Here is an 18,764-nt window from a genome sequence, read left to right as displayed (position 1 = left end):
CTTGCGGTCGACCAAGATGATGTAATGTTTAGGTAGACGCAAAAAGAAATACCTTTATAAGCGCCCTGTTAAAACTTTGAGACCAATGGAAACACTAAGCACTGAACTCATGTTTGAATTGGTATGGCACCACAGACCTGCTGCTCTAAAAGCTAATGTGAACTCATGTTTGAATCGGTATGGCACCACAAACCTGCTGCTCTAAAAGCTTATGTGAACTCATGCTTGAATTGGTATGGCACCACAAACCTGCTGCTCTAACAGCTAATGTGAACTCATGTTTGAATTGGTATGGCACCACAAACCTGCTGCTCTAAAAGCTTATGTGAACTCATGTTTGAATTGGTATGGCACCACAGACCTGCTGCTCTAAAAGCTAATGTGATGATGCAGTTTTTGACAGGGAAATATAGAGATATGCTAATCATAGGCTCAAACAAGAAGCCAACTAAAAATATCAGACTCCTGTTCATTTATTTGTTTTACGCATTAGAATAGTTAATGTTTTTTCCTCTTTGGCCAGACTTATTTTATTTTATTATTAAACTGTAATAAAATCTTAAAAGAGAGAGAGAGAGAGAGAGAGAGCAATACCCTAACTAGTTAATGGAACCTTCCGAGCTTGCTATTGTCTAACATCAATGACCATCTACACAAAAAGCAATGGATAATATCAAGACCAGTTATTGCTAGTGGAAGTTTCACCACCCAGACTACAACTAGAATATACTTGCCAGTGTTATAAAACTTTTGTTTCTCACTATTGGATTTTAATGGTTGATGCCTGCACAAATTATTGTGTAATTTATGTGGCTTCTTCTGCAAAGTATTTGAATAAAAGTCATAGGTGAGTAGCTAGCTATACGATAGCTACTATGCAAATTGACATTAGACAATTATGTTTTATACCCTTTACTTGCAGTATGAGAAAAGAAAACCTGCCTTACACCACAGAGAGAGAAGGAAAATGCCAGTCTCGTGAAGCGATCTCGTGGAGCAATCTCGTGGAGCGATTTGGAGCAATTTCAACATTCTTGAACTGTTTCTTGACAGCTAGTGAACCTATAGAGCCTTAAAACTACTATATAAGTACTACTAACTACTACTACTATTTATCAAATCCCGAATAAATGACTAAACTTCCCATTTGAATCATTGGAGCCTTGTTTGATAGTATACATTTTTACAGCAAAAAAACAAGTTATCACAAAAGGTAGTCAGTGAATTAGCTGTCTAAACTAATGCAATGCCTAAATAGTACGGCTGGATCAAGGAGCACCATTAAAACCCACCTTGGTATGAGGTTCAGGCTCTCGCTGTCTCGACACCTGCATAGTAGCGATTCCATCCAGCTGCTGCTCCGTCATTGACCGATGAATCAAGGCTGCCTCTGAGAAATCAGGATGCTTAGTATTGACATAAGCCAGTTCGATTGCCATCAGATTGGATACCTGAAGTAAGAGTAACATTTGCTTGCAAGTTTTTGCTTGTGTTTACTGCTCACAGTGGCTGACTAATCTAAACATACACATCGTACATGCAGTTTAATCAAGTACTCAATTCAAATAATCCCAAAAGCAAAATACAATATACATGTATATACAAAATAAGTCTATGATGAGTACATTTTACACGGCAGCTTTTCATTGTGACTCACACTGAAATTATTCTCATTACAAAGTTTTTATTCAAAAAATTGCCAAGTTAATGTTTTATACTAATCTATAGCGATATTCCAGTTCTCCCTCCATCTACACTCGCAAATACAAGACTGTCTTAAATTGACTGATAAAAATGTTTTTATCAGACATAACTGCAAATGATAAAAAGGTAAGACAAATCCAAAGAAGGAGAACACCACAATTTCCCCATTCTTTGCACATTACCAACCATTTCATTAGTAGGAGGTAGTCTGCGACGCAACAGAGCGGTCACCACATCCACTATTCTTTCATGCAACAGCGGAAACCTCAGCATCTCTTGCTGCAAGAGAAAGATATTGCAAGTCTAAAATGGGACTAAAATGGGAAGGATTAATAAAAAGTTCATTTTGTCCGAGTTTCATAAGAGCGTCACAGTTCCCCTGTCTAGAGGAGTTTTTATGATATGTGTCATGATCACAGAAACCATGGTTAAGTCGGGATTATAAGATTTAGAGTTATCTGCATTAACAGAAGGAGAAAATTCTCACAATTATTTTGCAAAAAAAATTTTGATTCTAGCTTAATTACAACAGATTTTATGGTCAATAAACTGAATGCATGTTTACCATCAGTGCGAAAACCTAGTTCCGAGAAAACTGGTGTTAAAGTCTGAGAAACGAAAACCGATGCACAGTTTTGTTTGCATTTCAAAACGTCATAGCAACCAACATTAAGAGGTTGTGATATTTATCTAGATTTCTGTATTTGTATCAAAAAAATTATGCTGAATTTAAAAATCTAAACAGATTTTGGCTGGTTGTCATAGAAATGGCTGTATATCTATAAGAAAATGTATTACCTAATTTTGCAGATATTAAAAACGGCTTGGCAGTCCTGCGATATTGAGCACAACCGTAGTATGATCAACAAAATGTTAAAAAATAATAATAGCAGTAACATATTGCACATCATTGGTCACTTCATACTTTGATCTTGCAAATTCGAATAATTTTTCTTATAATCAAATCTTATAAAATCGAATAATTATTCTTATAATTAAATATTGTAAAAATCTTATATGAATGGTTAAGAATATATCATGGTCATTCCCTTTACTTACACTGCTTTTGGCATCAGTTGGAATACCAAAGTACTCATTATAAGTGTCCAAAATGTCAGAATTATCCCTCAAATCGGCAAAAAAGAAACGATTACGTTTTTCGGACGCCATTTATCAGTACTTCCTGTTTAGCATAGCAACGGTTTTAAGGGGTTTTTCCGAGGTTTTAAGACATTTATTATCTAAACTGACTTCAGATTCAGAAAGATCACTCTTTGATTAGTCCAGAAGCATGTGTTATCAAAATCCTTACTAAAATTATAAATTCAGTTAGTGGAACTTTAAAGTCGAATAACTCAACTTCGTGATTTGCGACTTAACCATGGTTTCTGTGACCGCGACCCATATGAATACGGTTGGCATATGTGAGATTTGGGGTTATTACTCTGTGAAAGTAATTCAAACCATAATTAAGACCAACAAAGACATATAAAAAACTGAATGTAGAGTATTCATTCCTTGAATAATTAGAGGGGATTCATCAACTAGCAATTGTGATCAAAACGACATATTATTATAAATAGTATTTTTATGTAGTAATCAGCACAATACTAAGATGAATTTAATGAGAAAGTACGTTGTAAAAATATATCAAGCACTTATTCAAAACTTTAATGTAGAATTTCCAAAGAGCTATTGCCATGTTAGTGTGCTGAAATCAGGGCTAGAGCGAAACTTAACTGAGATGATCACACAGTCACCGGCAGCAAAGAAAGATAAATGAAAACATGTTATAGACGACAAACTACCTGAGTGCCACAATGCTGTATGATTCGCTGCATCTCCTCATGAACAAGTTCTACACATCGCAGTGCTGGTTCTTCAAGCCTTTTTATCTGTCGTTTCACGAGCAGCTCAAAAGACACTTCCGGAACAAACAATGCTGGCCTCGGCCCCTAGAGATCACACATACAACAAATCCAACCATATGACAGGAAGATAATTAGCTTTTGAAAAAATACAAAATGAACAAAGTGGTGGAGGTAAATGATATAAATCTGATCCAGCAATAATACAAAATAATAGAATATAAAGCACGAAATCAAGCATGAATAAAATTGGTCAACAATTGAAACCCAACTTATAAATGTTGTGAGGATTCGTCTACCCTACTTGAGACAAATCAACTAAGAATACAAACAACAGGCTTCCAGAGATTTGAGGATACACCATATAAGTGAAACAGGCTTTCCCCGACCCACTGACCTTTCTGTGTGCTAACAAAGCTGGCTAATACTGACTGTCAGCTAGAAGGTGTGACCCAAGGACTTTTTTGAAATTATAAATGCACAAGCCAAATAAAAAACTACAAATTAAAATTATAAATTTAATTTTCAGCTATAGCAAATAGCTTGTGGATTCATCTTCATTCCTTGCTGTACTACAAACCATTATTTCATCTATCCTGATTTTACGCAAATGAATCATATGTTGAGCCTATTCTCAGACGGAAGGAATTTAAGAAACCTTATCCAAAGTTTCTCCTGATTAATGGTACTTCCAGATTGTCTATTTTTTGATGTCTACTAGTAGTAATTCAATGCAATTATTACAAAACTACTGACATTTTCATGATTAGAGAAGCCGATGAACAATGTTTATAAACATTGAAATCATGGCAGAGAGGGCGATCCTTTGGTTAGTAGACATTCATGAATCAATAACAGCCACAAAAAGTAGAAGCCAACAGCAGTGTGAGCCTGCGCGAGGCATTCATAGCCTTAGACCGAATGGCCATAGGTGATGTGGCAATTGCGATTGATGAAAGAAAGAAATTTGTTTGCAGATAGTTTAGCTAATGCAATTCATAATTAACAATCGCGTTTTTTTTTTATTATTATAAATTAATAAGATAACGAACTCCAATTATGATGAATCTGATGGAAGTGCTAACTAACGGTCGTGAATAGTAGATGGAAAGGCATTTTGACATGCTGAGATGTACTCATACAGAAAAGGGCAATATACTACAACTGAGTGAACAGCCGAGGCAAGAAATAGCTTTTAATAACCCAAGTGCAACAGGCTTGCCAGCAGCAGTACTCTAGTTAAGAATGCGTGAAGTATATTTGTGAGAATATTTCGACGAATGAGGTTGCATGAGAGTGTAAACAGAAGCCATCTCGTTCAACTACGTCCCATTTGAGCCGTTTTGGAAAAAGATTCTAATAAAAAAAACTTAATCACTCTACGGCAGTTTCGTGATGGCAGCGATTAACTGTTCGTTTTTGAGCTTTTAAGAGCTTGTAATCACATTTCCACATATTTTGCACCTACAACACAGCAGAGTAAGACATGGTGAGTCTTTTGATACCAAATAACTGTAATGTGAATTTTGTTGTAAGTCAACCTTTAAGATTTGTAAGGCCCATCTCTCTAACTGTTCTACGATGTCAAATTTGCATGTAATTGTCTAACAATGTATTATTGAGTCTTCATCAAACCCACAGCTACAAGCCAATGCAATATTGTAAATCTACAAACCTTCATACAGAAATAAAAACCATCAGCGCTGTGATCAGATACACTAGAAAACTAACCGTTGCGTTTCTAATAGCCGTGAGTATATCCAGCTGCGTTAGGTTACCAAGAGGATCTATAGAGTCCAGAACTTTGCCGAATGTCTCATGGAATATGTAGCATATTCTTGCGCCACCACACAACTCAGACGTTTCAATGTTTTTTGCAGTTCCTTCTATAGTATTGCAGTACGCAGTAGCAAATCTTGTGACGACTTGAAGCAGTAGTTGATTCTAAAAACAAGTACAACCCACTGTACATACAGTACATGTTGTAGCATACATGTAGTATACATACATGTAGTACATACAAACATACGTATATACTGTACATACATGTAGTAGCAACAGTCCAAGAGAATACTATTTGTATTGATATATTCGTTCTCATTAATGGGTGCGCTAGTAAGTGCTAACATGTGATATACATATTCATCAAGCCTGCTACACACTAAACGTCATTCGTATTCAATTCTGATTGGAAATTGAGAAAACAAAACTGATAGTTTATGAATAATAGAAGTACTCAAACGAGGATGTTAAGCTTGGTCAAACATTCCCGCCAACTTAGTCAACTCAAACCTTGACAGCATCAAATAGGACAGAGTTATATTGAACTTGCTAAATTAAAATATTTTACACTCATTCAAAATGCTTCAAGATATATTTATAATCAGTTACTGACATTTTAGCAATTTAATTTTTCTTACTCGTTATCGCCTACCAACATTATACCGATTATGTAAACATTACACAATCAACAAAAAATCGGACAAATTAATAGTGATGTCACAGGAATAGCTTAAAAAGCCTCTCTGTCATTATAGGTACAAATAAACTGAAGAGTTCTGAGCATTTTTGAAGGTGATATCATCTAGGTAGGCATGATGGAGTTTCGCTCACCTAAGCGCGATCTAATTTCAGCAAATGGACATTGACGTAAAACTCACTAAGCATTTAACTCACTGGTTAGTTAATCTATGAAAATATTTCTGTAAAATTTAGCAACTATGGTTTGTTGAAACACTAAAGCTAGACAATAGCAAATCGCTACGTTTTGCTTTACAACAATATTAAAAATTGATAAAAAATAACTGAAACTAAAATATTTATTTGTTACATCAATTTGTAATCTGTTACTACTCGATCTTTTAATCAGCCATTTAATTCTTTATTTCATACTTTTTACTCATTTTTTTAAAATATGGTGCAAGGCAATAAGCAAAATAATTTTATATGTATTTTTTACTAATGCATGTGTGTTAAAGTAGATTGACAAAGCTCTGCCTGATTGGTTACCAATGAATATAGGTTTATCTGCCTCGCCGACAACCTACACGAGTGTTTTGAGCATGTTCTCACTATGTTGAGAGCACGCACTCCAGGCAAAAACACTGGTAAAAACTCTCTAATGTGTTTGTACGCTATATCTTAGAGCTGGGGTGATCAGTTCCACTAGAAAAGCCTAACCAAATGTAAATGGAAGTTTTGGTCGCAAACAGAAGAGACCGATTCCAAAAATTTTGCACTGAACCTGTAGTTAGGAACAGAGTCTAAATGAGTATGAAAACTAAACAATTGCAAGGGAAGCCTAGTATGCGTGTATGTGAACACAACTTCCAAAAGACATCGACAGCAAGATAATTCAAACGTGATTTAAATGGTGTCCAAACTGAACTTGTCTTTAAGCCTGACCAATAAATTAAGAATCTATGTAATGCTTGGTTTGGTTATTTGAATAGTAAAAAAAAACTAGTTACCAACTCAGTGATATTATATTGTAGCCAGAATACGGACCATAGGAATCTAGATAAACAATGGCTAATGTAGTCTTTACGATTGTCAACAGAATCTTTACAAAATACATTATAAATACATTTAATTATAAAACAGGATATTTTATAATTTAATTCTAAACTAGGAATTTAATTTGCTGTTGTGGATCCATTATCGTTTAGAGGTTTGCTGTCAACACAAAGCTTACTTCAAAAGTATAAGAACTCTCAAAGACTCCACAAACCTAGCAAATGCACTTAACTCCGAGAAAAATGGCTTCCACAGAATGGCAAACGAGATAATCAATTTAAAACCATTTAGTGCCATGTTACTAATTTTACCATCCTTCGGCTAAAAATAAAAATCATATTTTGTTACCCTATCTTCGATGGCCTCTCCAAAGGACAAGAGAAGAGTCTGATATTGTGAGGTCATAATATTTATCCTAGTTTTCAGTTCGGGAAGGCAGTCTTTGATATGGTGTATTAGTAAGCGATTTAATGTTCGCCCAAGGAATTTAGTTCCATTCCGAGAAGCGATCGCTGGATATTTCTTTTGAAGAAAACTGTGCTCATCTTTCAGTTGATCGTCTATTACCTAAAGAATATTTTCACAAACAAACCTTATCTACTGAAAACAAGTCATAACATCTATGAAGCAAGACTTTAGCACCACTCTAGCCAATTTTAGATAACAAACTTTTAAGCGGTGCTACAGAGAAGGATGTACGTCAGTGACTAACAAGTAGGTGTCAGGTTGTAAATGTTTCTTAACACAACTTAAATACAAGTTTAAAAAATCGAACTCCTGGTAGAAGTAAAGTTAAAATAGCCGATTATTTTAAAAGCCTCTTCAAGTTTATGAATTAGACAAGGTTAGCATGTTTCAGAGGTTGTGTAGTGCAGTCATCTGATCCGAAACTAATTTGAAATAGCCATTTGGCTTTCACTATGCTCAACTAAAAGATTGGCTTATTCAAAATGAAGACTATCTTTGCTATAAAAATGAGGTTATCCCAAAACAAAAGGCAACAAATGACAACTGAAGTTTTGTAAATGTAATGTGTGTGCAGCATTTTGAGGTGTGTATTTACAACTAGCTCAGATGCGTAAAGTAAAGAAGCGCGACTTTAAAACCATAGCAAACCTACTCTGAAATTTTAAATCAGGGTTATTAAGTAAATGAGGAAAGCCCAAATTATAGAATACTAACTACTAACATAGCAAAATTGATAGTTGTTATTTAGGCCCATGTTAGTACGCCCATCATGTAAATTCATATACCACGACTTGTATGAACTATAGGCCTACATGCAGTAAAATTTTAATGAGCAATGAAGCCATCATGAAATAGATCTCAATGTTTGTAACCTTCAGCTTAGCACTAACCGCATTCAATACCATCTACAACTACTCATCAAGTAATCTGATTTTGTAGCAACTACCCCAACATCAGCTTATGTATACAACCGGTACTTTACCTGTACATTCAAATAAGTAATTTACTACCTTGAACTACTCTGTCTAAGTTCAATAAACGATTGTGATAAATATTGACATTATTTGCATCAGACAGCATGACAAAGCACTACCTTGTTGTCATGAATATCTGCCTGACTTCTATTCACAACACCAATTATTCCTAGCTTCACAGGAATGATTCTGCCGCATAAGACATCCATGGCATCTGTGCCGGCATCCATCAGATCAAGTTTTGTAATTACAGCCAGAGTTCGTCGACCTGTGAAAAGATTTTGTAAACAGAAATCATTAGATTCAAGCCCATAGTCATTCTGTCAGAGCATCATTCAATACAATGCGTATCATGGATTCTTCCTACGTCCACCCTGTAGCTTGATGAACAAAAAAGTTCCAGTGAGTTATATTTAAATACAATCAATTAATATCAGGAATATAAAGATACAAAGTAAATAATTCATTCCGATAACATTAGAGGGATTTTATGGCATACGAACAATCAAACACATGTAAATTGCCTAATTTGTTCCAAGATCAATCTAAACTTAAAGTTTGCACCAATAGATCACCTGTAAATATTTCTGAATAATTGCACAGCTACTTATTTTCTGTACTTTATCAGTACAGCTGACAATCTTTCACAGCGAAATAGAATGCCAGGGAACTAGTACATTGTATATATAGACATTGTATATATAGAGATAACCCTATACATTGCTTTCTCTCCCAAGTGCGGCAAGAGAGAAAGTGACACTATTCCAATTGAATTCGAAAACATGCACTGACTTGACACTATGTTATATGAAATTATTAAGTAGTACGAAGCGAAGAACTTTACATAAATTCTTTGTTCTGTAGAATTTACGTTATAGGAGGTTTACGTTAAAGGTTGACTTGCAACAAAATTCACATCACAGTTATTTGGTATCAAAAGATTCACCATGTCTTACTCTGTTGTATTGTAGGTGCCAAATACGTGGAAATGTGATTACAAGCTCTTAAAAGCTCAAAAACGAAAAGCCGCCATAGATTGGAATCTCTTTATTTATTTGACGTATTCATTACAGTTTGGTTATCGTCTTGTCACGTGATGTCCTCACATGAATTGAAAGGCCAATAAGAAGCTCAATATAAAACTTATCGTATCACTAGTTTATGACAAACACTTCGGGTTTTACCGAAGACCCGTATCAAATATAAATGCTCGCTACTTTACAGTTTTGTTTCGGCTTGGACTAATCGTCAAGTCGTAATCTGATCATGTGACCCAATACATCGAAAATAAGTTTTGCAGCACTTTTCGATTATCACAGGTAACCAACAGGCTCGTCATGATTATCAGACAATGATATGTACTCATTCGAGCTAAGGCTGAAAAGTTTAACGATTTTTTACGGTAAGTTATAAGACACCAGTGCTAATAGTGACAGCATTACAATGACGATAAAACAGACGCGTAAGAACAATAGACATGGTTTTATTGCATGCGTGAAGTATATTTGTGAAAATATTTTGACGAATGAGATTGCATGAAAGTGTAAACCGAAACCATCCTGTAACAAGTACGTCCCATTTGAGCCGTTTTGGCTGCGATTAACTGTTCGTTTTTTAGCTTTTAAGAGCTTGTAATCACATTCCCACATATTTTGCACCTACAACACAACAGAGTAAGACATGGTGAATCTTTTCATATCGAATAACTGTAATGTGAATTTTATTACAAGTCAACCTTTAAAGGAATGTCTAGTGTATATAAAAAAGAGGAGACATTACATTTGACTAACCTTCTGGATCACAATCACGGGCAAGTTTGAGAGATTCCGATGTAGCTATATCAGTATTGGCAGCGCTTACAGCTAATATTATAGAATTTGGATTGGCTATATAGCTTATAATCATGTCTTTGATCTGTGTTTCAATGTCAGCTGGCTGGTCACCGACTGGAACTTTGGTCATACCAGGCAAATCGACTAGAGTCAGGTTGAGCACATGAGGAGAATAAATCTTCAAACTAATGTGATCATGGCAAATTCCCTGCATAACATAAACAAGGCTAGATTTGATCTTCTGGGAAAAATATCCAAAAAAATATTATACTTGATGCAATTTTAGTATCTTTTGAATTTGAGGCTTGAAGAGCCTTAGTAACCATTTAAGGTCAAGATCATATGTCGTTTCTAAAACTGTCCATTATTTCAGTGGAAGAAGGTTGGTTCACTCTCAAAATCCGTTTGCGTATATTTGCATTTTTCTAACATTACTCAATTAAAAAACAAAATAATTCAAATATATACTAAATATAGGCTACAATAAAATATATTAGACGATATGAACAATCTAAAGGTCTGGGTAATATATTCAAGTGATAAACAATGATGCAATAGCTGTCTGATCCAAGCGATTGAAGAAAATCATGTTATGAGGGGCCGGCCTAGAGCAGAATACTCTTGACTAATCCTAGATGAGAGTTGCATAGAATCTTTGGATGAAATCCACAACTTAATGGTTAGGCCAACAATTGCGTTAAGATGCATGCAAAATCTAAAGCTTGTTGTCAACAAAAAACATCTTACCTGAACAGCAATAGGGAAGGATGTCAAAAAATGTTGGTATAAATAACAAGTGTACATGTTGGTATATATAACAAGTGTACATGTTGGTATATATAGCAAGTGTACATGTTGGTATATATAACAAGTGTACATAATATTTTCATTTGTATCCCAAAATAATTAGAAAAGAAATATGCAAAATAAATAACAATTACTGTGCATACATAGAATAGAAGGGTTTCATGCTGTACCCTGTAGATGTATTCATCAGTTAGTAAACACTGCCTACTCACCTTATTTGTGCCAGACAGTCTATCTGTCTCATTTGCTATTTCTTGGCGAATCTCCTCAAAATCTGTATAAATCTTATTCTTGGTGTGCAGAAACTTTCCCCATTCCTCTGCTTCAACCCTACCTATTAATTTTATGCAAATATTTTTAGCATGCATGTCAAAACATAGCAACATTAAAAGCTAAACAGAAAGTTGTGACAAATTGAGTTTTACAGCTACAAGTTTCGTAATAATAAAAGAATATTCCTAAAAAATATGTACTCTACTCAAGATTTTTACAGTTCCAAGTAATGTGATCAGAACGACAAATATTTTGAGGGGAGTAATAAAAATCCTCGTCTGGGGAAAGAGACTCAAGTGCCAGTAGCCACTCCATCCCGAAGGGAATTGGAATGAAACATATATTTATATACATGTATATCTCAGTGTTAATCTATTTGCTGGTTTGCCCTGTGTCCAGGTATAGTTATTTAACTCTCACAATGAATGATCTGCTTCACAGAGGATTTGATCTCTATACCTCCAGGTCTGAAGACCAGCAATTCAACCCACTACACTACGACCTTTCAACTCATACCAATGAATGATTGCGATTACATTAGTTACATTGGTTAAAATACTAACACCTAAAGTCTTGGGGTTATTAACTAGCACAGTTGACCGTTATGCATAACATAACAATTATTTTGAAAGCTAGCTATAGTTCAAGTAAAAATTTAGACTATTAGCTTACATGGTAAGTTATTGAAATTCATTGGGTACTTGTTTTACTACCCGTGCAACGCCAAGCATTCGGTTAGTACACATATAAGCTTGAGTAGAAATAGCACATACTTCCATCGGGTTGTATTCTACTTTCCGAGTCATCTTTGTGTACATGGACAAGCTGCAAGATGAGAGGTCGTCTCGTAACAATACCTGTTCCTCGAGGTAGAAAATCTCGCCCAACAATACTTTCCAACACTGAGCTTTTCCCTGAGCTCTAAAAGTAAAAGCTACTGTATTGAAATACATTTATAACTGTCACAATTGTCCCATAGCAAGAACAAGTGCCTCAATGCTTGAGACAGGCAGATGCTTCAATGTTTGAGATAGGAGTGATGAAATTGTTATATATCAAATCTCAATGTTCAACAAAACTTTCGAATTGTATTTATCTAATAGCAAACAAAATATTGTAAGATTCGAATTCATTATTCCATCTTGTTAGCAGTAAGAGATAAATGGAATTTGAGATGATAGATGAACATACCTGTGCACCAACAACTACAATTTGTGGAAGCTGAATAGCCTCTGTCCCAACTGAATTAAAAACATCCTGCAGTTTGTTAATGACAGGGATCAAAGCCTCCATCGCAGGAAGACTAATTGATGAAACTTGTTCGATAGTACTTCCCCTACAGTTTGAATATTGGTATTTAGAAACCCTCTTTCAATATTTGATAGCTTTTCTGTGCTTCATGAAGATTTAATTTTACCTATAGCTATGTTTTGCTTACAGCAGCATAACAATACATTCTACCAAACATCTTCCTCCGTATGTTTTTAAAACATAAGCTATAGATTATGACTAGCCGTGCCTCTCGGCATTGCCCGGGTATTAAAAATCAGCTTATAAACAATGAGAAGTGATGAGAGTTGCCTACCACTTGCTATTAGCCTGGCACATTGCCAATATAAAATGGTATTAAAAATTAGCTTATAAACAATGAGAATTGATGAGAGTTGCCTACCACTTGCTCACCTACCACTATTAGCCTGGCACATTGCCAATGGAAAATTCCAGAAAGCGAGTAAATTATAGCGATAGATGGAGGGACACACATACACACATATCCACATACTTTGAGAACTATATATAATGATGCACTGAATTCCAGGCAAGCACCGGTATGCCTGATAAAGCACAATACAAATTTACGAAAATTACTAACATGCAATGTATGAAAATTACAAGCAAATACTTCTGTCACATAAATACCATCACCATGATTAATTGAAGCCTCAAGTCAGCTCAAGTTGCTTGCTATTAATGCTAGCTCTTGCCAATGGTTATAGAAATATACATGAGTAATAGAAGAATAAATTTCAGCTCTACTTAGAATGGATTTGAAAAGACCTTGCAAAACATCCATTTAACACAGCTTTCTCAATACATGGTTTAGTTCCCATCAATACACACAGTTGGTTACCATTCATGGTTAATGTTCTCTCTATGCAAAAAATACTTTTTATGACACTCAATCCAAAAATTATCCTATTATTCATCAATACAGTGTTTTTGCTGTTCCATTGGCATTAAAATACGTTTATTTTATGTATATATTACAAAAGTTGTATGTTTACACCTAAACTGGCACAAGTATGCTCACCACAAGTTTACAAAATTTCTACAAAGCTTATATTTCAGACATAAAAATACTAGAGATAGACCTAAAATTACTATGGACAAAGCAAAAATAAATGAAAAACTGAAACAACTTCGCGCTGTAATTATTTTTAATTGCTGTCATTCATTTTAGGGTGCTATCAATGCAAGATTACAGCTCATTCTAATTGATGTTCATTCTAGTTGAATCATAACAACCAAAAGAAAACAGCCAGCAGCACTCCAAGCAGTTATCACGGGCTAAGAACCTCAAATACAATTTTAACCATGAGTATTAGACAATCAAGCATAAAACTGTGAACCTAGTCCTTGCCGGGCTGTAATGTTAGGTATGCTATAAAAGTCTGACTGAGTATTCTACAAGACACATTTTAGTTTGGCAAAAATATAGAACAACATACAAGCTACAAATGCTTTGAGTGAAACATTAAGCGTACAACGGACCTTGACCTGAGAGGACGTGCTATTAAGAGCTTCTCAGATTTTACAAATTTTTCTTCAACTTTTATGAATATTTATCCCTTTTATTACTTTCTTACCCCTTTTTATACATATTTTATACTACCATATCACTTTTATATTGTTTTGAAGTTAGCAGGAAGGCAGCTTGGCCGCTTCAGGCACTGCTGTGACTAGTGGTAGACACTGAGTGGGACAACTCTTTGTTTTATTTTAAAGTCCTGATTTTTAATTTTGTTTTATTAAATCTCAGTGATAGAATGGTTAAGGCTAAGACTTCCAGAGGCAGTGGTTTGATTCAGTTGGATAGTCAGTGTGGTAAATGTAAAAACAAACTGAAAGATGAAGTAGATAATTTAATTCAATGCGATTTTTGTCAGTTTTGGTTTCACTATAGATGTGCTAGTTTGAGCAAAGAGGAAGCTGAGCTGCTGTCGAGGCTGGAGCCTAAAGGTGCCAAGTGGGCCTGTAAGGTATGCAGCAAGGGAGAAGTTTTTGTTCAAAGTAATCCCCAGCTAGATAATATCGAGAAAAGTTTGGATGAAATCAAGTCCTTGGTTATTGGTAGTCTTGAACCTCAAGTTGAGGCTATAAAAAAAACATATGCAGCAGCAGTACAAGATATCGAAAAGAACACAAAAGTTCTTGTTAGTGCTGCAAAACAAACACTTGTGAAAAATGAAAACGAACAAAAAGAAGCTAGAGACAAAAACCTGATTCTTTTTGGACTCCAAGAGTTCAACACCAAACAGGAAACTGTTGAAGAAATAAACAAGCTCTTTTCAGAATGTCATCTCTCAAAAGTAATTGAAAAGAAGAACATGTATAGGCTAGGTAGGATAAGTGAAGAATCTGACTTGAAAGATAAGAAACCAAGACCTATCAAAATATGCACAGAGTCTAAGGAAGACAAATGGGAAATAGTGAGAAGAATCAACAGCTTTAAGAAGGGGGGTATTTTTGCAAAGCTAGATATGTCGAAAGAGGAAAGAGAGGAGGATTTTCAGTTATACCAGACGTTAAAGAAAATCAGAGCAGAAAATTCTACAAATCGTTACAAAATAATCAAAAAAAAAATAGTGAAAGTAGACCAATAAGCCTTCTTTTAGCAAACGCAAGGTCAGTGAAGGGTAAACTGAATGAAATAGAAGTTTTAGCATCGGAATATGATATACTATGCATTACAGAGACACATATTGATTCGTCTTTCAATAATGAAATGATTTTGAGCTCATCGCAAAAGTGTATTTATAGATGTGATCGAGATTGCCATGGCGGAGGGGTTATGATTGCCCTTTCACCATGTATTAATCACCACCAGATCCACTTAGAGGGTACATATTTTCCAATAGAAGTGGTTTGTGTAAAAATAGAATGCGTTGATCGTGGCCTAGATTTGATAATTTTGTGCCTTTACATCCCACCGTCTTTTATCAGACAAACAATTGATCCACTTGACGATCTACTGGGACAAGTAGTGTCAGGATTTCCTAAATCTACTATATTTGTTTCAGGTGATTTTAACTTGCCTGACATAGACTGGATTATAGGTCAAGTTCGTTCTGGATCTCACAACAAAACACTTCACAAATCTTTTTTGAGCAGTCTGCTATCCCATCACCTGACCCAACTCGTGACTGAGCCTACACACCAACTTGGCAATACACTCGACCTAATCCTTACTAATAATGACAGCCTTTTTACAGATTTGAATGTGATCAATCCTGGACTAAGTGACCATTACATGGTAGGCATAAATATAAAAATCAGGGAATTTAGGCCAAATAGTAAGCATAATGATTCTTTTAAAATATACGCTAAGGCAAATTTTGAAGCTATCACTCTGGCTCTAGAGAAAACACTTTCTAAAGTGTCAAACGCTATTCAAAATGAAGAAAACATAAACACAACATGGCAAATCTTTGAAACTGACTTGAAAGAAGCAGTCAGTAACTATGTACCTAAATGCACAAAAAAGATCAGAAACAAAGACGAGCCCGTATGGTTTAATGATTCTGCCAGGAAATGTGTAAGATCGCAAAGAAAATTGTATGATAAATTCAAGAAAAGTGGCCTGGACACAGACCTACAACAGTACAAACAGGCTAGGCGCCAAAACAAAAAGCTCTTTAGGAAAATGGAATATGACCACTATGATAGAATATTATTCAAACCACTGAGTTTGGGAGATAGCAAGCCTTTCTATTCATTTTATAGAAGGAAAAGTGGGAAGAGCTGCCATGGCTCTGTTATTTTTAAGGGTAAATCAGCTTTTGAGACTTCAGAGATTTTTAACAAGTATTTTCAAAGTGTTTTTTCTAGGAGCAGTTCATACTCAGAGCCGCTTTGGGCTGAAGGGAACTGTCCGATTACAATTACTAGTGAGGGGGTGAGGAAATTGTTAATTGGTCTGAAGACCGGAAAGGCCCCAGGCCCTGACCAGCTGAGGAAAGAGGACCTCAGTCTTGATGTGGTGGTCACTAGTCAGATTTTAGCTCTTATCTTTCAACATTCTCTTAATACTGGCCAGCTACCTGATATCTGGAAGGCGGCAAACGTAGTACCAATTTTTAAAAAAGGCTCGAGAGACAGCCCCAGTAATTTTAGACCAGTTTCACTTACATGTATTGCATGCAAACTTTTAGAACATATAGTACTAAGCAATATTAATCAGCATCTTAATGTAACGCTCAACCCAAACCAACATGGATTTAGACAGGGTCTCTCATGCACTACCCAACTTGTCACAACAGTAGATGACATTATGAAAATGGTGGATGGAAATGACTCGGTACACGCTGCAGTGTTGGATTTTTCGAAAGCTTTCGATCGAGTACCTCACGGTCTCTTAATTGAAAAGCTGTTATTTATTGGTATTGACTCAGCAGTAGTTAGATGGATAGCACATTTTTTAGCAGACCGAATGCAGAGAGTGGTTGTAGAGGGAGCAGCGTCTGGTTCTCTTGCAGTAACTTCTGGTGTTCCTCAGGGTTCCGTGCTGGGGCCCTCTCTTTTTCTAGTTTACATTAATGACATTTGTAGCATTATAAAGACATCGACAATAAGACTTTTTGCGGACGATGCCCTTCTTTATTGCCCGGTTAACAGCTTAGATAGTTCCCAAAAATTCCAGGAAGATTTGTTTTTGTTGGAAAGGTGGGCTGAGCATTGGGGTATGGTGTTTAACACTGATAAGTGTCAAATAGTCAGGTTTGGTAAGAACGGTCTTGATAGTTCTGTGGATTATTTTTTAGGAGGAATAGCGTTAGAGAATGTATCAGCTTTTAAATATCTTGGAGTTGAAATTACTAGTGATTTTAGTTGGGACTTGCAGATTGATTCGGTGACGGCAAAGGCTTCTCAGAGGTTGGGTATGATGAGGCATGTGCTTTTTAAGGCCCCCAGAAAGGTGAAGAGGGTTGCATACCTCACCTTGTGTAGACCTATAATGGAATATGCAGGTGAGGTATGGGACCCTCATTTAGTTAGGCAGATAACATCGTTGGAGAATGTGCAGCGAAGGGCTGTGCGTTTTATTTCAGATTTGAGGGGAAAACAGAGTGTTACGGAAGCAAGGCAGTTTTTAGATCTAGAGCTGTTGGAGGCAAGGCGTAAGAATGCTCGCATGACATTGATGCTAGAGATTTTAACAAATGGCAAGCACAGTTCTTTTATTGATAGTTTTAAGCATTTACAAGATACAATTCATGATCATAATACAAGGTCAACAACTAACGGGGAACCCCCCGCCATTGAGTCAAATTCGAGTTTTTATCAATATAGTTTTATGCCCAGGACTTCCCGCAACCTGCGAGGAAAGCCATGAAATTTTATCGAACTTTTGACAGACATTTTGAAGGCCTTCTTTTACCCGCGAGCGGGGTCTAAAGGCTCGAGTTTTACCTAGACCTAGACCTAAACAAACTTAAATAATTACATGCTGGTGCAAAGCGTAATTTTCGCTGCATCAAATGTTCGTTCTTGTGTCAGTTCTTCATCGAGAATAAATTTCTGAGCAATAAAATTTTGGTTACAGGTAAATAGATCACGATATGCGAAACCTAGAATCGTGAATGCACCACCTAAGCAGGGTTACCGAACAGGAGTCATACAGATGCACACCCAGCATTAAGCGATGAACAATACAAATTGTTACGAAAAATCTTTTGAGTAAAATCATAACGCAAGCATTTAATGAAATGCTAGATAATACATTTCATAGCAACTCAAAAATGTGTACAAACGTACATCGCTGTTAAATAAAATTTAGTACTTTGTAAAAATTAAAGCAAACACTTACAACTATTTGCTGAAACAAACTAGTTCAATAATCTAATACGTGTCAGTATATAAACACAATAAGGTTCTTAAATAATCAGGACAATGTATGAAACAACAATATGCAAAATTATTTGTAGTCTTTTATGTACAGTATATTCTTGGTTAAATGCGATCGCTATTGTAAGTTTCCGGTGGGCCGGTGTTAAAAAATATCTAATGAGATTATTCCGATATTTTACGATGTTCTATAGGAT

General features: G+C 35.6%; 2 protein-coding genes across 3 annotated transcripts in view; one reads left to right on the top strand and one right to left on the bottom strand.

Annotated features, from left to right (window-relative positions):
* The window catches only part of LOC137410032 (lysine-specific demethylase 9-like), a 22,152-nt gene extending 21,013 nt beyond the window's left edge, over positions 1 to 1,139 (top strand). Inside the window, exon 7 of the mRNA XM_068095650.1 lies at positions 923 to 1,139. Within this exon, the coding sequence (XP_067951751.1) occupies positions 923 to 982 (60 nt within the window). The 3' untranslated portion in view covers positions 983 to 1,139. The remainder of the gene's footprint in view (positions 1 to 922) is intronic.
* Positions 1 to 18,662, bottom strand: part of LOC137410054 (dynamin-1-like protein) — a 26,121-nt gene extending 7,459 nt beyond the window's left edge. The window contains exons 1-11 of one of the 2 annotated variants that reach the window (XM_068095653.1): positions 18,530 to 18,662; positions 12,630 to 12,778; positions 12,216 to 12,356; positions 11,382 to 11,503; positions 10,321 to 10,570; positions 8,650 to 8,798; positions 7,437 to 7,655; positions 5,304 to 5,516; positions 3,513 to 3,659; positions 1,891 to 1,983; positions 1,293 to 1,451 (exon numbers count right to left, since the gene is read on the bottom strand). In XM_068095653.1, coding sequence (XP_067951754.1) covers positions 1,293 to 1,451; positions 1,891 to 1,983; positions 3,513 to 3,659; positions 5,304 to 5,516; positions 7,437 to 7,655; positions 8,650 to 8,798; positions 10,321 to 10,570; positions 11,382 to 11,503; positions 12,216 to 12,356; positions 12,630 to 12,735 — 1,599 coding nt within the window. In that variant the 5' untranslated portion in view covers positions 12,736 to 12,778; positions 18,530 to 18,662. Of the gene's footprint in view, positions 1 to 1,292; positions 1,452 to 1,890; positions 1,984 to 3,512; positions 3,660 to 5,303; positions 5,517 to 7,436; positions 7,656 to 8,649; positions 8,799 to 10,320; positions 10,571 to 11,381; positions 11,504 to 12,215; positions 12,364 to 12,629; positions 12,779 to 18,529 lie in introns of both variants that reach the window. The other variant, XM_068095651.1, reaches the window with a different exon arrangement.
* Positions 18,663 to 18,764: the final 102 nt, after the last annotated feature.

This window comes from Watersipora subatra, chromosome 1 (genome assembly GCF_963576615.1).
Source record: "Watersipora subatra chromosome 1, tzWatSuba1.1, whole genome shotgun sequence".
Taxonomy (NCBI): domain Eukaryota; kingdom Metazoa; phylum Bryozoa; class Gymnolaemata; order Cheilostomatida; family Watersiporidae; genus Watersipora; species Watersipora subatra.
This window is presented reverse-complemented; position numbering and strand designations above follow the sequence as displayed.